The sequence below is a fragment of the Epinephelus lanceolatus genome, chromosome 17, assembly GCF_041903045.1.
Source record: "Epinephelus lanceolatus isolate andai-2023 chromosome 17, ASM4190304v1, whole genome shotgun sequence".
Lineage (NCBI taxonomy): Eukaryota > Metazoa > Chordata > Actinopteri > Perciformes > Serranidae > Epinephelus > Epinephelus lanceolatus.
In genome coordinates, this window is record NC_135750.1 from 22897491 (window position 1) to 22921322 (window position 23832).

Below are 23832 nucleotides of genomic sequence, written 5' to 3' on the forward strand. Positions count from 1 at the left end.
ATGTAAACTCAGAGTATCTATAAAAAGATGGAACAATCTGAGGATTTCTCACTTCTGGCTCTTTTTTTTTTTACCCTCCAGGACCAGCTTGCTAAAGGGGAAAGGATCAATAAGGAAACTGGAGAGCTGAGTGCTTCAGGGGAGTTATCTGTCTCTGTGGAGTTGAAGGTGGAGAAAGTGGAGGGCTCTTGTGGGAACCCTCAACTCTCACAAGTGCTCAGAGAACAACTCCAAGCACTGGGAGTTCATGCATGCTCAAGCCCTGACCACAGGACTGACCATGTTCCTTTGGAGCAGAGAGAGGAGCATCTCATCAAAGTCCTGCCTCTCTACATACAGGTATGGACCACTGGGACAAGAATATGTGCCGATGGTATTTATCTCTGTTCATCTTATTCATCTGTTCATCATTTTCAGACTTACATTAGCAGTTTATTAATCAGTATTTTGGTTAAAGCTTTTCTATTGTAAATCTCTTCCATCAAATAAATAGAGACCAAAAACTTGGGAATCATTAAAGGGATACTTTGCCGATTTTCAGCACGCTTTGTATATATAAATGAACTATGGAACTTCCCTCCATCTTGCAGTGACCAGATCTCCCTGCTCACTTGCCAGTAAAAATGTGCTGGATGTTGAGTTTCGGGATTTTCGCTGGCTCTAAGACTGTGGCTCAAGCTATAGATTGTACTTCCTCATTTTTGTACGCCTGCCGCCACCATGGATACAAAGTGTATAGAAGTGGATCGAGAGAGAGGGGAAGACCAAACTCAAATTAAACTGCAAAACTTGGCAGTGCTAGTCAAATATAAACCACGATTCTGTTACTGTATTGCCTGTTTTGTGCCCTAAAATGTTCTCATAAGCATGTTTTAGTGTGCTGTTTAGCTGAGAGTTTATGAAGAGGGAGTGGGTGCCATACTGTTTCCTGTATTGTGAAAAAACAAAGGCTGAAAAACTGAGATTAAACGGTAAAACTAAGCAGCACTGATCAAATACAGTCTGTTTCTTGGCCATTTTTTTTAGAAACATAGTTTAGCTAACTGTTTAACTGTAATAAGAGATCGTTTGTTACCAGCCGGCTGCCATATGGCTTTTGGACGCAATATGGCAGCAGCGGGAGTGTTTATTGGTCCGATGTGGCACAATGCATTCTGGTAATTGTAGGTTTTCTACCTCTTGAGCAAAAGGTTCCACAGCCCTTTTTCCTCTGTTTTCTGTGGTCATGTAGCACCAGTTTTAAAAGTATTACCATCTTTCTCCTGCATAGACAACCCAGCATTGTGAAAAGACCATGTTTCCACCAGCAAACTACTTCTTTAATGGATCACGACAGGATAATTTAAAGTGGAGCCACAGTCTGAATTAATACCCATCCATGAAAAAAGGTTAAATGGATACCTCAAGACACTGTGGTTTCCAAAACTGCTTCAGACCACTTGAGTGAAACAACATGAGTCGGCAGTCAGATGTTTGGCCCTCAGCTGCATCACTGTCCTTTGAATGAATGTGTGTGTGGTTTCCTAGTAAAACAATACGGTTTGCTGAACTGTCCCATGAAATACAAAAGCGCTTCAGATTCGCCGCTTCGGGCATCGATTTGATTAAGTGGAAGAAGAGGAATTTCTCATTCTCAGTGCCTGAATTGCATCACAGTTATGAAAGGAAAAAAAACTCTGCACTATTTTGACCCGTGCACACTCGGTGTAAATTCCGTCACTGATCTGTGTGTGTGTAACACCATTGATCGGGCTCACAGCTGCAGACGTAATCACTCTTTGGTTTGTGTGTGGTGCTGGTGTATGTATAAGCCTCATGACCAGAGATTTGAACAGAATGTAGGGCCTCACTAAAGAACAGCAAACTCAGTGAAATGTGATATCCTCTTATGGAACTGGAAAGAGCAGACAGTATGCGCTGGCTTCTATTATTTATAGTGTAGTGAACTCAAAGCAGTATATTTTCACCTATAGTATGGTTATATTCTTTTACTGCATCTCATAAGTATTTCCACGCCAAAACTGTTTAAAATTCATATTACAAACACATTCAGACACCATTTTCACTCACAAATGCCCTTTGCAGTACATCATCACATTTCGTTTTGTCAGTATACCACTACAGGCAGTATCTTAATCTGATGGACTCTCCTCTCTGATCCCAGGTCTGTGAGGATGGTGGAAGACTCGAAGATCTGAACATGAAGGGGCTTGCAGCTCTCACCGCCGATACTGTCATCCATGACATCCACGACAGACTGACAGAAAGGCCTGCAGGTATGAACAACTGCTCATATCACTGCGAATACTGCAAAAGATTTTTTTCCCAGGTGGTGGGACTTTCTACCTCCTCTATCTACTTCTGCATTTTCAGGGTGCTGTTCCAGTAGTTTTTAAAAATGTTACTCGTGTCAGGTTACTGAAAACAGAACACTGAAGCACATACAATCTGTTCACAAAAATGTGGAAACAAGCAATATGTAGTTCCTTTCTTGAGGCTTGGATGCCTTATCGGGTGTATTTATTTTTCTGAAGGTATAAAAGAGAAAGCTTTTTTTTTTTAGGGAAGTAGATGCTTCTGGTTTTTGATGCAGCTCTGGTTTGGGTTTAGGTTTAATAAGTGGGACTTTTCTTTCTTGTTTTAAGGCTCAGTTGGTCTTTTTAGGGGTGCACCACTGTCATATTAAAATCATTTTCCAGGAACACTTGCATAGCACATAAATTTACACATGCCAAAAAAGAAACAGAATGTAAATGAACTTCCTGAAAATAGAAATGAAACTTTCATACAACTACTGTCCGCCCTAATTCTATTTAGGGATACACTTTGCTTTCTATGTGAATTCTGGTGCACTTGACTGAGATGTGAATTAAGATTTGTACTGATTTCTGTGACAGTAAATGCTGAAAAGAAGCAGCTACAGTATGTTGACAGTGTTGTTCTTTGGTTGACTTCGGCTTTTTTTTCTGTTTTCAGAGCAAGCTCGTGGCGAGGTGGTGCGGTTCTTCCAAAGGCATGATACGAAGGAGACAAACTGTGAAGCGAAAGACAATAAAGGATGGCTGCTGTTAAAGTCTCTGCTGCTGCTGACAGCAGACAGCTCAGTGAGTGAGGATTAAGTTTTGAAGTCAAAGTCAAAGTTGTAAAATCGACAGCCTCTCTATATTTAATGGGAGTCACTCATTCGTGGGGAACTTACCCTTGTGTATGTGAAGTCCTTGACTGCCGTAGGATGTTGGAAAATACCACGTTATGTTTGTGATATTGATAATCACCAGTGGTTAGTATTGTTGAATCACAGCAAGAGGGTTCCAGGTTTGAGTTTTCATGTTCTCTCCGTCTCAGCGTGGGTTTTCTCTGCTTCTCTTTTTCTTTACTCCGGCTTCTTCCGCAGTCCAAAGACATGCAGATTAGGTTAATTAGTGGCTCTAAATTGCCCGTAGGTGTGATTGTGAGTGTGAGTGGTTGTCTGTCTCTGTGTGTCAACCCTGTGATAGTCTGGCTGTCATAAAATATGCTTTTCTAGATTCATGTCATTTTTAAATGAAAAACACTAATGTGTGTGTGTGTGTGTGTGTGTGTGTGTGTGTGTGTGTGTTTGTAGGATATATTATCCTGCATAAACCCAGGGCTCCCTGCTGCTTTGGTGAAATGTCTGTACCTGCTAGTGTGCCTTCCAGCACAAAAGGAGAACGTGGCCATAGAGGAGACCTTTCAGGAGCCACTAACGCAGGTCAGTTGAGACTATGGCCTCATTTTATGCTTTTGTTTACCCTTTTTCTCCTCGTCATCATGCAAGCTCTACTTGCCTTTTTCATTGTATTTTGGTCTCACTCTAAACTTCTTCCTTATGCTTGTTTCCAGGTGCTCCTACAGCTCTGCAGGCAGCCAGTCAATGTGGAGAGCCTGGTGGAAACTCAGGAGCTGCAGTGTCTTATCATTGGCCTCACATCACTATGGGACCAGACCAGCGCCACATGGAGACACCAGGCCTCCCGTGTCCTCAAGGCGGTCTCTGCTGTAGCAACAAGCAACACTGTCCCATGCTTGCAAGGTGAGGTAACTCAAAACTAATGGGATGAGTAACATTTCTCTGTATCTCATAGTCATTTCATTGTTCTGATTTCTAGTTAGAATAGACTATTTTCCAACACATAAAGTTAAATACAACAGAAAATGGGCTGCACAGAAATTGGATGATTAGATTTTATTAGGGGAAGTTATTTCTGCAGACAGACAGACATCTTTATTCCAGTAATGGGTTGATTACACAGAGACACAGGAGCATACATTCCAGCAGAGAGACATACTGCAAGTATGTCACATGATGCCTCTTTCAGCACGGATAATTCACTTAAATGTTCCGGTACACACAAGTTTACTTTGATTTGTTCTGGACACCAAGAAATTATCAGTATTTCCAGCATGATTTTTTTATGCCTCTGTGCCAGTGACAGCTATAGCTGGAGGCGTTATGTTTTTGGGTTGTCTGTCTGTTCCATTCTCGTGAATGTGATTGTCAGGTACACTTTGAGGGGGTTTCTTCAAATTTGGCACAAACTTCCAATTGGACTTAACAAATAGCTCATCAGAGTTTGATGGTCAAAGGTCACTGTGACCTCAGAACACACATTTGTAGCCATAACTCAAGAATTCATAGACTAATTATAAAAGTTGGATAGAATTATGAAGTGATTACATTTTATAATCAAAAGGCCAAATGTCAGCTTCACTGTTCATCACAAAACACTTTCCTGGTCTCTATTCAACATTATAACTCAGGAACAGGAGGGAAAACATTTGGTCAGATACTGAAGTGGTGACATTAATCTTGATGTGTGTGTGTGAAGCATCCACATGTTGGAATTTGTAGCTTCTTTGCAGCAACATCCACATTTGAAGCACTGTGTACTGTCATGGTGACAACGTTGTGTTCCTTCCTGTTCCCCTGGTAGTCCACCACAAGCTCATTGGCTGATATTGAGTGTCAGGTGATTGTTGTTGCACCATGTGACAAAGCTCCTCTGTACTCCTCTGTAGAAATAATCTCTAAGTGAAGACAGCTGGAAATAATTAATTGTAATCATACTAACTTCCATTTCACCAAAAAATACACTTTATACATTTTATTAAATTCCTTAACCACCACCATTTACTATGAGTCCGAACACACATGGATGTAAACTGCATCTTAACTAGTTGGCGGAGGCATACAATGTTGAGGATGAGAGTGAAAAGTCTTTAGAGGAGTGTTCTTGAAGCAATACTTCATTGAGAGAATACATAAAACTTTGAGTGTGCGGACACATTCTACTTCACTAACCAAGAACACTGTCTTTTCCTCATAAGGCAAGAACTGTGTGCGCATCTGCATCCAGAACCTTTTGCACATCAGTGCTGATGTCTCAGGACAGCTGCTAGCTGAGGTGGCCGTTGCTGTGTTCAGCTTCATCAGAGACACCTATCCTCTCAACCCAGCCCTCTTCGTGGAGTTTGACACCAACAACGGCTACAAGGCCTTTGAGAACATCCTGAAACGGTGAGATTAAAGGACAGGAGCGGAAGAAGAATCACATGAATCAAAGAGTATGCTTAGAGATGATGTACTTGATTAAAGAAATGAAAAGGCATCAAAAGAATTAGATTTTTGTCCTCATGGTCTTTTTAAGGGCAATAATAAAAAGACATTCTTTGAAATTAAGTGGAATTTAATGATGTGAATATACAGCCCCTTCAAAGGGAGTCATTATTTATCAAAATGTAATTTGTCTGCTTTTAGATCTCTGTTATTAATTTAACTTTACCTCTTTTTTGCCTCTCATCATGATACCATCACAAGCTGTGAGGACGGTATTCCTGTGGATCAGTTCCAGCCTGTGGAGGAGTTGCTAGCTCTCATTGCGTCTTTCACCCTGCTTGGCAAAACTGAGCTGAAAGTAGCTCTTTGTGTCACAAACCCCCAGCCTCCAGCCTTTAAGTTTGACCCACCACTCACCAAAGGTAGGTCAGCTCCTCACTGACCACCCCTCCCTAATTATCTCTTAACAGTTAATTGTACCATGAGGATACACTCTGAAACATCCCCTCCAAATTCATACTCCAAACTATCTAATTATCACCACATGCATGGCTCAGCAAAGATAAGTTTAGCGAGGGGAATAGGCCCCCCAAATGACCACACAGTTCATCCCTCCTTTGCACTTTTGCCCTCATATAACCCGCCCGAACCGCTCCACTCCCTTTTCCCTGATTTCCCACACACCCTGACTCCCCATTCCCCCACTGCTACCCCGCTGCAGTGCACAACACCCCTCAGGTTAACAGGAAGCTGAGGTGATTATGTCTGGGATGATGAAGTGGAGGCTTCCCCTCTAACTCTGTTAGGATGCTCCACATCCATTCACCACTGGCCTACAGCAACCAGCCATCTATCATAGATGCACACACACCTCCATCCAACACTCATAAATAGAGTGTCCATAATAAACACACACACACCCATCCAATTATACACACAGAGACACACTCAGCACCCATCCATCACATCAAGGAGTAGATCTCTTTCCAGCAGAGGGACCAGGGACTGTTTTGTGCTGATCTTATTTGGTTCTGATGCAATTTTGATTATGCGTGAAAATGAATCCTATTACTAACCAGGTATATATTTATTCACAACAAACACAAGCGTGTTTTTACTCTCACATCTAAGACCACCTCTAAATGTTTTGACAATGCAGCAAACAAACTCTATCAAGGCGGATTATGCTGCTTTTCTTTTGCCTTCATGCATGTTGTGTTGTTTGTTTTCAATCTATCTATGTACGCATAACTCGATTGGCTTATGGGATTCAGCCTCTGATCTGTGTTAAAGGTTGTTTATAATTTATTGGTTTTCCTTTTCCTATGAAATTGACTGTCTGACCTTGCTAGAGCAAAATCTGATAAATTGAGCTTTAAATTTTAAAACATCTTTTGGCTAAATTGACCTCAGGCTGATATTGTTTTGTAGTATGTCATAGACTGTTACACAAATACATTGTCTCCCAGTTCAACAAACATGCATACTATATTCTTTTCAATATGACTCATTTTAAAGGACTGAAACTTCCTTTGACAAGTTAAGTGTACTGACACTTTTTCTCCGTCTCCAGGTTCAGCAGTTAAAAACCTGCCTGCCTTCCACCTGCTGCAGGCCTCCTTGCTGCGTTCTCAGGATTCTCTGTTGTGCTGCCAGCTTCTTCGAACCGTGCAGACGATATGGGAGAGGGATCCAGCCAATTTCTTCCTGTTGGAGTGGACTGTCCAGTCGATGGCCCAGCTGGCTGCCTGTGTGTGTTGTAAGCCAAGACCTGTCCAAAAACTGTTCTTCTCACTGCTAGAGATGGTACGGACTTTTAACGCTGACCCTTGTGCAAACTTTTTCTTTGATACAACATGCATTCAAGGTCTGATTAAATGTTGTGTTACAGGTGATATTTAAGCTGAACTACATCCCCCATGAGACCTTGCGGGCACTGCTGGGTGTGCTGAAGCAGAGCTGGGCTGGGACACTAGCTGGAAGAGTGGCGGGGGTAGAGTTTGCAGTGGTGGCGCTCAAGTGTTTTCACAGGTGAGCAGGTACAAGTTGATACACATATTACTCAGGATTGTTCAGGTTTCCTTCTCAATTCACAGCAAACTTATAAAGATACATTTTCAAGTCCCCCTCCAGATATGTTTTCAAAGTATGTGAAAATACTCTGCTGTGATTAGTATTTTGTTTGAAGTAGGTTTTCCCACATAAAGAAATTTAAAAACCCCTGAAAAGGGGCTGAAGGCAGATCCACTCTTTCTCCCTCATTGAGATATTCTGGATCTGGCCTCCACCCTGCCCAACACTGCTGCTTGCAGTAAGTTTTGCTTTCTGCTTTTTTCCATTGCTGCCTGCACCAGGTTGAGTGGTGACAGAGCAGCGTACATCAAAATGTCAAGTGTTAGCATTAGAGGAAACATTAAGATTCAGCCATTCATGTTTGAGCCTTAGTCAGACAGACTCAGATGAGACACAGCCTTAATGGTTGTGAAACCAACAATAATATCTGCTATGATGGTTCACTTTTGGTAGATTGAGGAAGGAAGCTTCAGGGTTTACATCCAAAAACTGCACAATCTACCACATTTGCTGTCAAAACTTTCACTATGTGACTCTGCTCTCTGTTCCGACAGTCTTCTCTGCGCTGGAAGTTTCAAGTTTCTTTACTGTTTGTTGTATTGAAGTCTGTTCCCCTGTGGATTTGTGTTTCCTGTATTAGACGGCGATTAGCTTTTGTATTAGTGACACACCTAATTTAGTTTGCCTGGAGTACATTTCAGTCTCAGATTTGAGGAAATTTCACCCCCTTCAGTTGAGGAATGTTAAAAACACCTCCCCAGTGACAAATTTAACAGATACAAGTCAGTAATTGTAGGGGACAGAAGCATAAGTGTGAGTGGAGGCGGTCTTTAAATAACAAGTAGTTAAAAATATGCCCTTCTCCAAATGTCGTTACAACAGCTCGGTTAATCTTATCAGATGCACACAGAACAGGTAAGACAGGATCAAGTTGGCATTTTGTGTTTTTTTTTTTCAAAAGTAATGACAAACGCCACAGGTGACAAGTGCTAGAACAGCAGTGCTTTGTGCGTCCTCCATGTAGGCTGAATCAGGTCTATTTTCTCTGCACTGCAGGTTGACAGCGCACAGTGGCATGCTATCTGAGGTGCTGAGTGACTTGGGCCTGCTGGAGCTGCTGCTCAACGAACTTCGCCGGAGAGCTAAAATCCTCAGGAAGGCTGGAGTTGTCTCTTCCCTTCAAAAAAGTATGAACCAACATATTGATTTCCTCAACCTCTGATGTAATCATGATTATACAACTCCTAAATACAGCACTGAGCAGCACATTCAGTCATGACTCAGTGCTTTAAATTTCAAAATGAGTCATTTTGAAATGAAACTGTTGCAGACCTTTGTGCTTTGGGCCTGCAAGTATAGATCAGAAGCCAGATTTCAATCTTGTACCTTTACTCTGTAATTTGCATCTTAAGTTGTCGTGCTCCTTAGATCCCCAGCAGCTGCCAAGTGTGGAGGACAGTGAGAGACTGCTCACTACCTGTATGCTTCAAGTTGTGTCGACCCTAACTTTGCGTTCAATTAAAAACACAGGTATACACATTCACTTCTTTTCATGTCAATTTTTTAAAATTGAATTTCTTACTCTTTCACCAACTGCAGTCTTTATTTGTTTAAGGCTATAAACTGCTGTTTTACACCTCATTGTTGCACGTGTGTTACAGTTTCAGTGCGAGACCTTGGTATGGTTCCCTACATAAAAATCTTCTTGGATGAGGATCAGTATCGAGGTCCCACTCTGAGCATTTTGGAGCAGCTAGCTGAAATTAATCCTGAGGAGTTTATGAGCACCGCCATTGGAGCCCTCTGCTCCTCTACACAGCAGGAACTTGGTTTGAAGCGGGATCTTTTGCAGGTACTTACATTTTACACGCTCCCACAGACACAGACATCAGCACACACACACACACAGGTGCAGAAACACTCTGATATGCGGTGATATCAGCCGAAGAAAACGTGGCCTCCACTCTCCATCAAATCATAACAAATTGTAATGCACTTAAAATATAATAAGCTAGTGAATTTATTTTCTTAGCATGTGGGACCCTGATTACATTATAGACAAATGCAGATTGATTTGCTAAAACAGGTTTAGCTGTTAACTCTGGACCGATTCGATTAGGCCAGCAGCCTTGTGCTGTGGCACTCTGAAGATTACCACCTCTATCAGATCAGTGAATGGGACACAGATCTGATTAAGTCTAACTAAGTTACACACCCACTGTATGTGTCCGTTTTTATAGATGGCAGCAAGAGGAGCACTTACTTGCAGATATTGTGTGTGTTCAGTGTGCGTGTACACTTGTGATTGTTTGTGAATGCATGCAGAAGCTTTGTGTGTGTGTGTGGGTGTGTGTGTGCGCACGTGCAAGTGTGTGTGTTCTTTGTACTAACATGGTTAAAGCAGGTGGCAATCAGATTGGGTACGACCTGGGTTGGCAAGTGTTAAGAGCCATTGTGATTACTCCAGTTTCAGTTAATCACATTTCCCTCTGCGTTCTGCCTCACACATTACCTACCTGATGGATTAGGTCTCCAAATTGAATAAAGTTAATGTGATTTTGTTCACCTCCAAAAACTAGTTACCAGAAATGATTTATGATATATCTATACATTTCATCTATTTTTCATGACATTGTTTTAATTGACTAGGGAGATGCTTTTAAACACTGCGACTCCGAGCAAAGCTTAGTGTCTATCAAAATATAATCTTGCTAAGAAACTGCTTTGTCATATGTGTGATTAGACTTACATGTGTTTGGTGATTCCACATGCTTACTGTCTGTCTGACCCCTCACTTCTACATTTCAGTCCATGTTGAAGGTGCTGGAGAGCCCCAACAGCTGGGACGCCTTCAGGAGAGCAGGAGGCTTCACAGGGCTGCTGTCTCTGGTGATCGACATGGAGGGAGCTCTGTCTGACCCTCCTCAGGGAGAACTATGGAAGTCCCTTGGGCACCAACCGCTGCTGGACCTCCTCCTCCTCACTCTCCACATTCTGGCCTTGGCTGTGCATCTTCACACAGTGAATGCACACCATTTTGAGACTGGTGGTTTTTATGAAAGGCTGGCAGAGGCTCTGCTCCAGCTGGGCTGTTTCCACACAGAAGGTCCAGAGATGGACAGGTTCGATGGAGAAGAGGGCTCCTGTCTCAAGACCGCAGAGGACAACCAGTCTCCTGGGAAGACTTTCCACCAGTTTGTTGAGTTAGCAGGGGCCCCTGGAGCTCCCTCCTCTCCCTTCACCACGTCACAGCCCAATCTGCCTGTCAATCTTCGGACTTGTATAAGGCTGCTCTCCTATCTCGACCAGTTTGCCACAGGGACCTACTCTTCTTTGGAGTTAAACTTAGGACAAGAGCCCAAGGATGGGTGTGACAGAGATAAAGAGAAAGTGTATTCAGGGTCCTCTGCTGTCCACTTGGGATCAGGTCCGCAGTCTCTGGAGGACACACCGGGAAGATCCAGAACCACAGCACCCAGTATTTCCACAGTCTGCTCAGAGTCTCAGTACAGGTGGATATTTGTAAATATTTCGAGGTGGTGGAAACAATATTCCTGCCAGAAGAATTTCCTCTCCATTCATATCTTTTTCCCCACAATGTGTTTATTGATTTTTTTAAAGAGACCAGATGGACAACACATTAACATTTGGTCAATACAATATTGATAAAGTGAAGGTGCAAGTAGTAAGCAAGGTAGAAATGATACAAAACCAAGACTAAGGACATAAAAGTAATTAATAAAATATAGAAATATATTATATATTGGTCATTTAGGAATATTTGGGAAGTCCAGCTCTTGTATGTACTCAAAAAGAGGGGTCCCATAGCTTGCAAAATGTTCTCAGGTAGCCCTGTATCATGCATTTAATTCTTTCCAGTTTGACAAAATTAAGTACTTCCCTTAATTTATATAGTATGTGAAGCAGGATTTGGAGATTTTCACTTAAACAATACCAAGCGTCTGGCCCACAGGGTGCAAATGTCTGCCTCTAGGCACAAAAGTGGTACTGTGGGTGGAGTTACTGCATTCATATCTAAACTGTGGTGAATGAATGGGGTCTATATTTGATCTCCAAAGTATATGTTTTTGTTTTTCCCTTTGCTTACAGTAGGTTCACCAGCGACCATATTATTCTTCATCCAGGAGCAATCCGCGTTATTATGACTCTCCTTCCATCTGTGTTTACTCCCAAGGACCCACAGGTACCTTTCTATGCTGAACATGTTACACTCCCTACTGTTACACAGTTGTTAATACATGAGTGATATGAGACACATTTCTTTCCCTTTTTTCTAGCTCTCAATGGAGGTCCAGTTCTCACTGGCGCACCACATCCAGGCCATGGTTAAATCTGAGCGAAACCGCCAGATAGTGTGCGAGGGAGGGCTGGTCTCTACACTCCTAGCCCACTGTCGGAGCATGTTGATGGCTCCAAACCACCCGTTACATCTACCTGTTACTCGTATCCTGGAGAAGCTCTCCTCGCAGGCCATCTCACACTCAGATTTCAGGTAAAACATACTCAGTCTTTGAGGTTCACGTGCGTTTCTTTATTGCACTGAAGATGAAAAGACTTTTAACTTTAAATATTTGTGCTACAATTTTTCTGTTCTGTGTTTTTTACTTTTTTTCCCCTCTCAGAGCATTCCTGTGTTTAGGGGACCCGCTCATGTGCTTGGCAGAAAAGACAGCCATGCAATCACAACTAGAATGTCCCCCTCTGATCAAAGCTCCTGTTTCAAATGGTATGGACTTTTAGTATTGTTTTTATATTTGTTCTTTACTGATGCTTGTTAGTTTCAGTCCTCTTGAGGTTTAATTTGGTCTTTGTCTACACCAGGTCACAGTACAGAGACAGATGCCTCATCGGGATCTTCGGTAAAGACACTGAAGCGGACCTTCAGCTTGTTACAGTCTTCGGCTCGCAGTGAATCCTCAGTTGGTACAGCAATACCTGTCCACCAGATCATCAGTCTGGTTTCCATGACATCACCACGCACTTTCAGGCCGCACAGAGTCTCGTCTTCGCCAGCCTTTGTAGAGTTCGACATGAGTGAGAGTGGATATGGGTGAGTCCTTGTTTTCCTGGATCTCTGTGTAGCCCTGCAGTATCAAGACTAGACGAGATGGAACTTAATTATGTAACATATAGGACTGCAACTAAGGATTATTTTCATTGTCGGTTACCCAGTCGATTATTTTTTCCAATTAGTTGATAGTTGTTTGATTTATAAAATGTCAGAAAAAGGTGAAAATGTGTGTTTCCTAAGATCAAGATGACGTCCTCAAATGTCTTGTTTCATCCAAAACCTTAATATATTCAGTTTACTTTCATAGAGGAGTAAAGAAACAGAAAACTGTCACATTTAAGAAGCTGGAATCAGAGATTTTTGACCTTTTCACTTAAAAATTTCCTCAAACCGACGAATCGATCATCAATTTAGTTGGTAATTAGTTTAAAAGTTGTCAACTAATGGGTTAATCGTTGCAACTTTAATACTGTTTGTGCTGCAGAAATGATGATGTGACGATATGCTTTGCAGCTGCCTGTTCCTGCCGTCTCTGGCCACGGTGAAAGGAGTCACCGCTGATTCAATCGCAACAGGTGGAATTGGAGGAGGTAAACGATGAGTTTAGATATTTGATGCTCACATATTTGATGCTAAATAAAGCTGAATAAAATATCTCATCATCTCTATCTCATGTTCTAGACTGCCGGGGTTTCCCCCCTACAGCTGGTCTCTCATTTTCCTGCTGGTTCCAGATCAACCGGTTCAGCTCAGCCTGTGATTCCCACCCAATCCGTCTACTGTCAGTGGTCCGCCACATGTCCCGGACTGAACAACAATACATCTGTCTGTCTGTTACCTTATCAGCATATGATGGCTGTCTGGTCATCTCCACAGAGGAGGAAGCATTTACGTACCTGGGTGAGAGCAATAAAAGTTTGGTCAATATTTGCCAATATTTGGTTGAAGACAGTGGGTGAGTTTGTTTAGCCAAGTAGTTTTCTTTCTAGCTCTCAAAAGTGTCAGCTACTGCACAAAGCATCACACCATGAGTTTATACTGCAGAGATTGACTGGATGTTTTCCTCCATGTTTGTTGAACAGATATGATGGAGCCAGAAGTGTGCACTCCTACTTCTTTAGCCACATCACTGAGGTTCCGCTGCTCCAGCATGCTGGTCCCGGGTCAGTGGCACCACCTGGCTGTGGTCATGGCCAAAGACGTGAAGAAGAGCTGTCTGGCTTCAGCCTACTTCAACGGCAAGGCAGTGGGGACAGGAAAGGTATGACAGGAGGAGGGAAACTGAGGAGTTGATGATAAATAGGATTTTAAGTCCAATGTGGCGTTTATGTATTCATGCATCATAGCCTCTGCATTCTCTGTCAGATGAAGTACATTCAGCCGTTCCCCGGTCAGTACGTCTCCATGGACCCTGCAGCTGTGATCGATGTGTACGGTCTGATAGGAACACCGCCTCTCTGGAAGGAACATGCTGCTCTAGTGTGGCGAGTGGGTCCATCGTACCTGTTTGAGGAAGCTTTGAGCCCTGAAGCTGTGGGTGTCATATACACACAAGGCACCGCCTACCAGGGCAACTTCCTGGCTCTGTGCAACACAGGTGAGTCAAGATCTTGTGCAAGAATTCCACAACATTTCTACAGTATGTATTTCGTTTACTTACAGTAGGTCATCCTGGATAAGAGCACACATGCCCAATCTGTAATTATATTTTGTCATGGTTTGAGTATGACCCAAGAATGAGGTTGTTTCTAGATGTCTTGGAATGTAGCTTTGATCAGTCAGTGTTTTGGTTAGCTTTTTTTTCTGTCATTTTGTCCTCCCAACATGCCATGGCATGCAGTAAATCATATTGTCACGGAGCTCAAGCATGCATGCATGATTTTCTCTGCAAAACAGGAAATTTGCTTTGATACAGGGGACTTTATATACTGACGCAGAACAACTATGCTTATGTGTTATGTGAGGTCAGTGTTGACAGAAATATTTTGTAATTAATACACCAATTACTTGCAGTCTTCTTAATAGATAGTGATGATTATGGTTGAACATTACATTTGACTTTTGTAAGGCAGTTCTGCTTTACCTACTTGCATTGTCTCACCTCTCTGTTTGTGTCCAGGTCATGATCCAGATGCTGAGTCTGTCCCTCTCAGGCTGGTTCCTGAGGAGAGGATCTCATTTGGCATCAACCCAGCAATTTCCACACTAACAACTGTGGTGCAGATAAGAGGGGATTACAATGAGGTGGACTGCAGACTGATTGCTAAAGAGGTAAGAGCAGTCCATGTTGAACTTATGTGTTTGTTGTTTTGATACAGAGTAGCAATCCTTGTGTGTAATTACAGATGGGGATAACATCTCGGGATCAATTCACCCCTGTGTTCTTGGCTCGAAACATCAGCCAGCACCTGAGCGGTACGGCTCGCACCATAGGAGCAGCCCTGGTTGGACATTTTGGTGAATGAAGTATTATTTTTACAAAGTTTTTGTGCTTTAGTCGATTCTTGCAGGCACATTTGGTAAGCTCATGACTCTTGTCCTGTAAGGTGTGCGTACATTCACCCCCAGAAGTGCATCCAATGGCTTCCTGTACGTCGGTGGGCCTGCAGTTGTTCTCAGTTTAGTTGCAATGGCGCCAGATGATAGCTCTCTGTATGCAGCTGTAAAAGTTCTTCTCTCCGTGCTGGAGACCAACTCTGCCATGCAGCAGGAAATGAACCGCATCAACGGATACAAGGTGTGTTTGACCTTGTAAAATCACTGGAGTTGCTACACAAACATCAAAATCTGCTGCCTTACTGTTGTGACCTGTCCTTATATAATTTGCTCTCCTTGTAGCTGCTAGCTTTCCTGCTGAAGATGAAGCACAATCTAGTCAGCTACAGAACCTTTCAGTTGGTTCTGTATCTGTCGAAGTCAGTGGAGCTGTGCTGCGGGTCGGGTTGCCTACAGAACACACCGGCTTTCCAGGCCCTGTTGTGTGACCTGGAGGTAAGCATCCAAATTGTAGCATAGAAATTCAGTAGATCATTTTTTTGTCCACCTGGTATTTATTTGGAAAGTTTTTAAAAGAATCCATCACACAAAAACATTAACGTTTGTATGTTAATTACCCACCCTGTTAAATTGATAAAGAAAACTTTGCCCCAGTGAACGAAGAATCCAAAAACAAAGAAAATTCATGACAAGTTGAAGTCATGAAAACAACAGAACTATATCAAATCATACATTTACACTACAACTCTTATATAACTTGTTCAATATAATCCAAGCCTCATTTACACAGTCGTATGCTCAGTACTTCCCAAACACATGCGTTTTCACAACATTAACAACATTACTATTTAAAACACTTCCACATAATCAATCTGATGCAGAGATGAGAGTGTGCCTGCACTGTTTATGCTCAAGTTTTTTAAATACTCACATTTTTTTTTAAAATGAATGTGTTTGGGAAGCACTGAGCATACAACTAGATAAATCGGACTTGGATTAAACTGCACGAGTTGTGTGAAAACTTGTAAACAGATGTTTTGATATTGTTTTACTGCTGTTGAACGCGGCCCTCAATGACTTCAATTCATCAAAATTTTACTCAGTTTGTGGATTCTTTGTTCACCATGGAAGAATGTGAGAAAAGTTTTCTTTAGAAATTCAGCGTAACGCGGGGTGAGTAATTGATACACAACAATCCTTTGTGAGCTAAAGTATTTCTTGAAGTGTATCTGGAGGCAAATTGTAAACATTGTGTTGCTCTCTGTGTTTTCAGGTGTGGCAGAACACATCAGACAATCTGGACCTTTCAGTTCTGAACCACTTTGCTGAAATCCTGACCTCCTCGAGGTAATTTCCACAGCTATCAGCGTGTGACCAGACATGTTGTTTTAATCCAATTCATTATTAACTCACATGGCCAACGAGCGAGATTACACAACAAAGGGGGTCTTGTTCAGGACTGGCAACAGACTTTATCGGCTGCTCTGTCAACATCTGCAGCAGCCTGTCATCAATATCACAGAAGTGTACGACTGAAATAGTCGAGGGAGTGTTCAAGAGAATCAGTCACAGAGGCTGAAGAGAAGAGCATGACTGAACGTGTGCATGGATTGTTGAATTAGATTTTCTGTCCGTGGGAACAGATTGTGATTGATATTAATGCTCTCTCTGTTTCTCTCTCTGTGTTCTCAGCAGTGACAGCAGTGACAGCAGGAATGCAGCGGTCATGCACAGTATGGGCCTGCTACCAAAGCTGCTGTTTGAGCTTTCTGATCCTGCGGTGACTGTTCAGAAGGTTAAAATCATTGCTTGTGTCATCACATTGCTCCTAAAAGCTCAGTTCACCCCTCTGGACATAAGCAGGTACAGTCATGGAGTATAGTTTCCACATAGATATATGACATCAGTTAAGTTTTTAGGAATGCTTTTAGGAAAAATATGTCCTTTTATTTGGTCAGACTTGGGCTGTTCCTGGTCTACACACTCCCTCCTCTCAGTGACATGAAAGAAGGCAGTGAGACATTTGACAGTGATCTTTCACAGGATACGCCAGGTACACCATTTAACACACAGCCATATCTTTCACAGCACATGACATGTCTCATGAATGACACAAGTTGTTACCCGCGCTGACCCACAGTTGTCTTATCTGCTCTGTAGCTCAGAGCTCTGATCCAGCCAGCCTCATCTGGATCCGCAACCAGCTGTTGCTCTCTGTTTGCGAAATCCTCGACTCAGACAGCCTTCTAATAAACGAGTGAGTGGCATCTGTTACTACTTAGCTGAACCAAAACTGGAATGAAAACATATTTCCACAGTATTTCATGTGCCATAACTAGTTTACTAAATGAGTCTGTCATGTTCTTATTCCCCACTAGCGGGCAGAAGGCCATATTCGATGTTCTGGGCAGTGACTGGTTCCTGCTCTTCCTTCAGCCCCACCTTCACCCCTCCACCTTGAGACTGGGTCTCATCCTGCTCACACACTTTCTGTCGAGTCCCAGTCAGCAGCGCAGCTTCAGAGAGGGGGTAATCCCAGCGACATTCATAGAGGGCATGGAGGAGCCATTTGCTGTCTTGGGTACATTAAGTTGATTATTTTCACACATTGGAACAAGGATTTAATTCAATGTAGTTATTTTGCCTGTTTCATTGACATTATATTGGGATTATATGAAGTTATTTTGATACACTGATGTAATGTGAACATTTATTAGGCCAGATAAAGTGATTATATAAGTGATTAAGTACTTTTTAATTTTTAGGAAATATTTGGGTTTTTTGTTTGACATCTACATGCAGTTTAGTGCAATGAAAAACAGTTAGCAGTTAACATCATGATTTGCATACATAAACTTGTTCATGACTGAAATTAAAATGATAGTTTTAGTGATGTGATGCTGATATTAGACATATTGAACATTTTAAAATTACAGTTATTTAAGATTAAAAGTAATAATCTTGAATATTTTGATTAAAATAAACGTCTGACGCCGAATTAGGTAACACAATGGTGACTGAGCCGATGGTCCACTTATGAATGCCCTTACATTTACAGTAATACACACTGGCTGTCTGGGGCAACATTCCTGGGAAAAATCACAAGCAGTGCACAGTCATTAATAATCCACTCTCTCACACATGCACGCACACACCCTATCTATGCTGTGGTAACTCTTTCATCTCGCCAGCTGCAGGTCTCATAAAACGAGCTGATAGAAATAAATTCACCAGCCTGGTTTCCAGCCTTTTAGTCTGCCGACAATCACGCAGTGAAATTTCCGCTTATCGCCATAGGTGCTGCCAAAGAGAATGAAATGGAGATCTTCAAGATTATAACTTAAAAGTTATTAGGATATTACGAGTCTTTTACTTTCATCTAAAATCAACTTCTCTTTTTGATTTCTTACCTCCTCATCAGACAACCTTCGAGCCCATTCCTGGTCTTACGAGTGCCTCAGCACCACGTGTCCAGGCTTTGATGTTCTGCAGGGGCTGCTGATCAGACACACTCACCTGCCTCAGGTATTTGAAGCCGTGGCTGCTCTGCTGCTGGGGAAGAAGGCCAGTTACTCTGCAAAGGGAAAGGTGGGTGATTATTCATCTTGTAAATCATCTCCGTCATCATCCCTGTCACAGTGCTCTCATCATGTTGCTGTCTACAGGTGCATGTGGATGATGTCCTGCAGTCACTGATTGACAGCCAAGCAGAGTCTCCTGCTCAGCAGCTCTGTGTCGAAGCTGCAGCTATACTGCTGGAATTAGTCAAAGTCATCATCACTCAGGTAAGGACGCAATCACCTTACATACTCAGTATTTGTCACAACAAATTGATAATGCATAACGCCTATTTTAATGTCTATTTTTCAACAGCCTGTTCCTCCAGCAAAGCACATGTCAGGCACTGATGCATCATGGGAGTTGCAGCTCCCATCAAGTGTGATGCAGTTCCTTTGTCTTCTCCATAACCTCCAGCCCAGAGACCCACTGTGGGTCTCACCAGAGTTCCTTCACACACTCGCTGGAGTTGTGTACCCTGTGGATGTTTCAGAGGTTTGTGTGTTACTTTTTATTTATAAAACTGTAACATTTCTCATATCTCTGGTCTCATTCACTGGTTTGTTCACTTCTGTCAGGGCGGGGTTGAGCCTTGCGTAACGAGTAAAGGTGAGGACACATTCAAGGGTCATCCGAACAGGAAGCCGGTGTGCGACTTCATCCGTATTCTGCTGATGGACAGTCTTCTTAATGTGTCTGCCAGCACCAACATACATCCTCTCGTTCTGCTGCTGGAGGTGAATGCACACACATGCATAAAGATAAACAATTATTTACTGCATTTTGTTATTTTACAGATCACACTCATATATAGACTTACATGCAACACATACACAATATTGCCCAAATGCATTTCCTCTGATAAAAGGCTCTTCAGTATTCTATAATACTGCAAAACTCTTGTTTCTCCAGAAGGTGCCACTCTTTGCTCAGCTACCAAAAAAGGCAGACTCAGGGTACTGTCTATAATATGATTCACCACTAGGAGGGAGAGAACAGCAGTAGGCCCACAGATCCACAGATTTTTGTTAAGGTGTTTCCAGCTACACAATCTTAACCTGCATGCACACACACCAGCACCAACACTTATACTTGAGACAACATTAGACAAGGTGTTCCCCTCACTGTCAAGCATAACTGAAGTAAGCGCGGCCACGTATCAAAATATTCATCCATTTGTTGTTTATCAGTTTGAATCATGTTTTTCTCTTTAACTAATAAAATGCTTACATGTCACAGTTTTCCCCTGACGGTGCGTCACTGGAGCAGAGACAGAGTTTCCAGACTGAGCTGCTGGAGTTGATCATGGACATCATCCACATGCTCAGCAACGAGGAGGAAAACAATACTCATCTCAACACGCAAGGTAGAATTACTCATAGCTCAAAGAAGCCAGATAGTGCAGATGCAAAATAAATAAGTAAATAAAAATAATTTTAAAAAGTAAATGAATAAATGAATCTCACCTGAATGTACACCTTTTTATTTGATCACTCAGACTGCAAGGGTCAGACGCCTGAGGGACAGATGGGCACATTGATGGAGAATGTGGTGCTCTTCAGTAAGACTCTGCTGCAGAAACTTTACGGCGGAACGTTCATGGGAGACTCTGAGAGTTTGATCAACTTCCTTGCAGATCAGATTGTGGTGGTGAGATGAACACACAGAGAGACATGTACACAAACTAACATACACACACACACCTAATATAGATATTTAAAATAGGAAAAAAGTAGTTTCACCATTAATATTGAAATTCAAAAACCTCCGATTTCTGTAAATTGAAGCATTGTAGTCTTGTAGTCGTGACCACCAAATCAAAACCAAGAGTGTATCAAGTTCGAGACCAGAGCAAGACTTTAAGGGGTTAAGACAAAACCAAGACCAAAGAAAAGCAAGGTCGAGCTGAGAGTAAGACCAGACCAGTATGAGTCCCAACTGTATGACACACAATAAAATGTGGAACACGTGAAACCGTAGGCGCTACTCAAATTGATCTGAAAGATCCACATTTTGATAAAAACAGCCACAGAAAACAAATTAAGATTCCTTTTCATTCACCTTTTGATTGCCATACTGTGTGTCTTAGTGTACCATAAGAAATGTCTTGATAAAATAATGAGAAGGCATTGCAGAGGTAAACTTTATGCATGGGGAGAGAGAGAACAAATACAAATGGTAAGGAGCTGAAATCATCAACACATCTTTATTGCACAGCCAATTTAGTGATATCCCTGCATTTCTGGTTTTGAAATAAAATCCTGAGTCGTCTTTGTCTGAGACAGAGACAAGACAGAGTAAAAAGACCTTCAAAGAGCGGTCTACAGATTGTTCTTGAGCACTACAACACTGAACTGAAGCTAAAAATAATCTTTTAATTGTCAGGGTAGGAGATGAATAAAAAACTGCCCACTGGTCGCTCATTTATTCCAGTTTTACACTAACTGATGCACTCCTGTACACTTCCAGGCTCTGGAGAAGGGCCAGACTCAGAAAGAGAGGACGGTGTCGGCCCTCTACTCGTGCACCAATAAAGCCCTGCTTTATCTCCTGTCTCAACCAAGACACTCCCAAGAAGAAAAGGATGGAGTTGTCAGGACGTTACAGGCTATCATGGAACGCTGGGATGTTGTCATGGCAACTTACAACTCAAACGTGAACTTCATCACATGCCTTCTTCATTGTCTGTTACTGATACGATCGGGCAGGTAATTGTGAAACCAAAACACACACACAAACATGTTGAAACCAGGATTTATCTGTAATTTAAGCAATTACACTATTTTTTGTAGCTACCCTGAAGGTTTTGGATATGGGGCCCAAAAAGCGGCCCCCAGGAAAGGTTCATCCCCTCAGTTTGCTCCAAGAAACAAGCATTCTGCAAGCCTCAGCAATGGAGCAGACGTTACCAAAGGTATGTGGGCTAGTATGTGAGGGTTTATTTACATTAATCACTTTAGCTGATATTTTTACCGAAGTCTGTGGAGGTTTACTGGGTCACTAGAGAGTTCAAATGTGTGTCTGTGTTCCAGATGACAAAGAGCTAGTGTCCTTAGCGGAGGCCTGCTGGTCAAAGGTCATGACGGAGAGGCAGCACACACTTGAAGAAACCTATAAGATAGAGATCTCAGCGAGCCCCACAGCGGAGACAGGGCCTGTCAGCATGACTGACATCAGCCCTCTGTGGGAGGAGACGGCACACAAAACCTGGCTGCTGCACATAGGTTAGCTCTCCCATGCTAATAACTGCAGGAGAAGAAGATGCCTGAATGTTAGCTGTGTGTTCTAAAATTTTGTTTGCCTTGTCAGAGTCTCAGAGGAAGAAGTTAGCCTGTGGCTCTCCGAAGAAGTTTGATATGATCAGTAACGCTGTTCGCTCAGCTTTGGGCAGACTGGGCAAAGAGTCAGGAACAGTAGAGGTAAATACACACTCACGTTCCCTTAATGTTTGTTTTTCTGGCACAGGACAGGATAGACAAATTTGTACGATTGTGACTGCAGTCCCCTTTGAGGAGTGTGGGGTTGTTACCTTTTCCCAGATGCCCCAGCATCCCAGAGCGCTGTGCCCAAAAACTCGTCCCAAAGTCACTGCTGTGTTTGTGCTGTGGGCCGTCCAGCCCTGTGGGGGTGTTTGATTATTTCTTTAAATGGATTTGGATTATCACAGCTGATTGCCCCTGAGTGGGCATAGTAATTGATATCTGTTAGGCCTATCCATGGGAACACTCACTACAACACACTGTTTGCTGCTGAAGGTTAAAGACGCGTTTATTGTTGTTTTTCCCCCCGAAACACGTGGCCCACATCATTAGTTCCCCCACAACGCTTAAGACGTCGAGCCATCTGGAGCAGGGAGCGGGGACATATTACTCAGGCACACAGGCATGAAATTACCGCGTCTGTGTGTCTGTCTCACCCCCACAAAGAGTGTGCGTTCTTGTTTGTGCACTCCGCTTGCCGACAGAAATCGGGTTGGCAATTATAGTGGTACCAATCTGATGAAAACATTATTCATTTGATGTTATTCTTTATCATATCAGTCTTTGACAGGCTATCAGAGAGGGTGATGAATTGTTTTTTCCGTCTGAGAGGCAGGGAAGAAGAGGGAGGGATGTTTGGCTTCTCCCACTCTGCCGTGTGTTGCACCACTTCGCTCTGAGTAGGTTGCAGCATGCAGTGAGCGTTCGAAAAATGATACTCAAATCATCAGTAGTGGTCAGCCAGTCCGTTCACTGTCCATTCATCTTCATGAAGAAACAAGTGAGTCATTAATTAATTTCTGGATCATCAACTTATGACCTTTAGCTGGCAAGTCATGAGCTTATGGGGAGTCTCTTCTCAGTCACTGGATCCATAGTAATGCATTTCTACAGAGCATAGTTTCCAAGTCTCAGATAACTACTTTTATGAAACCAAAAAAAGAGTTTTAAAGCCGACTGTAGGTAATGAATGAGAATACAGAGACTGATAGTCAGACTGTGTCCTCAGTCAAGCTTCAGTGCAATTCTTCTAGAGATTTATTTCATCAGCGAATGCAGTTTCCATAATCATATCTGTGTCCTCATATTAGAAAGATAATTAACAGCACTAATGATCACGTTAAGTTCATTACACATTCACTGCCAGCCCAGAATGAAGTTGACATTATGTTGCCTTATCATCAAAGGTGGCGTATTGTTGGGAAGTCATTAAAATGGAAATGAGTGTGATGTTCTGATGTTAATTGCAGAGGGAAGAGATGAGTTATGTATTTAATGCAGCATTTAAAAAGCCAATGAGGTTCCTATCTGCTAAATAGGGTAATTAATGCTATATATTACTTATGTTTGTCCAAATGAAGGAATGAAATTAGGAGATGATGACGCCGACTTGCTGTTTATCTGTCGCAACACGGCTCTAGTTCGCAAACTTCATTATTACACTCTTTTTTGTCTGTAATATTTCTATAATCTCCCCTCAAATTACTCCTTTATTTCTTTCGCTGCACAACTTCTCATTTGGATAGGCAGTCAGTCATTTAGAGAAACAGTTTTCATTCTCCAGAGGGCTTGTCAAAGTTTGTTGTCAACTTTTACGCATGGGTTTATTCTGAAAT

At 42.3% G+C, this 23832-nt stretch overlaps 1 protein-coding gene across 4 annotated transcripts in view; it reads left to right on the forward strand.

Moving 5' to 3' along the window:
• wdfy4 (WDFY family member 4) overlaps positions 1–23832 on the forward strand; it is a 48523-nt gene that overhangs the window by 1299 nt on the left and 23392 nt on the right. Inside the window, exons 2-41 of one of the 4 annotated variants that reach the window (XM_033613353.2) lie at positions 82–339; positions 2165–2276; positions 2977–3104; positions 3605–3733; positions 3865–4054; positions 5350–5539; positions 5840–6000; positions 7152–7384; positions 7470–7609; positions 8708–8838; positions 9080–9181; positions 9313–9503; positions 10460–11163; positions 11762–11855; positions 11950–12164; positions 12295–12398; positions 12494–12722; positions 13197–13273; positions 13365–13583; positions 13766–13944; positions 14049–14280; positions 14803–14954; positions 15029–15140; positions 15230–15420; positions 15522–15674; positions 16453–16526; positions 16872–17042; positions 17138–17232; positions 17340–17436; positions 17558–17760; positions 18601–18767; positions 18845–18964; positions 19053–19232; positions 19316–19474; positions 19977–20103; positions 20236–20387; positions 21207–21445; positions 21530–21651; positions 21770–21961; positions 22047–22156. In XM_033613353.2, the coding sequence (XP_033469244.2) occupies positions 82–339; positions 2165–2276; positions 2977–3104; positions 3605–3733; positions 3865–4054; positions 5350–5539; positions 5840–6000; positions 7152–7384; positions 7470–7609; positions 8708–8838; positions 9080–9181; positions 9313–9503; positions 10460–11163; positions 11762–11855; positions 11950–12164; positions 12295–12398; positions 12494–12722; positions 13197–13273; positions 13365–13583; positions 13766–13944; positions 14049–14280; positions 14803–14954; positions 15029–15140; positions 15230–15420; positions 15522–15674; positions 16453–16526; positions 16872–17042; positions 17138–17232; positions 17340–17436; positions 17558–17760; positions 18601–18767; positions 18845–18964; positions 19053–19232; positions 19316–19474; positions 19977–20103; positions 20236–20387; positions 21207–21445; positions 21530–21651; positions 21770–21961; positions 22047–22156 (6834 nt within the window). The remainder of the gene's footprint in view (positions 1–81; positions 340–2164; positions 2277–2976; positions 3105–3604; positions 3734–3864; positions 4055–5349; positions 5540–5839; positions 6001–7151; positions 7385–7469; positions 7610–8707; positions 8839–9079; positions 9182–9312; positions 9504–10459; positions 11164–11761; positions 11856–11949; positions 12165–12294; positions 12399–12493; positions 12723–13196; positions 13274–13364; positions 13584–13765; positions 13945–14048; positions 14281–14802; positions 14955–15028; positions 15141–15229; positions 15421–15521; positions 15675–16452; positions 16527–16871; positions 17043–17137; positions 17233–17339; positions 17437–17557; positions 17761–18600; positions 18768–18844; positions 18965–19052; positions 19233–19315; positions 19475–19976; positions 20104–20235; positions 20388–21206; positions 21446–21529; positions 21652–21769; positions 21962–22046; positions 22157–23832) is intronic. The other 3 variants (XM_078160678.1, XM_078160677.1, XM_078160679.1) reach the window with 3 other exon arrangements.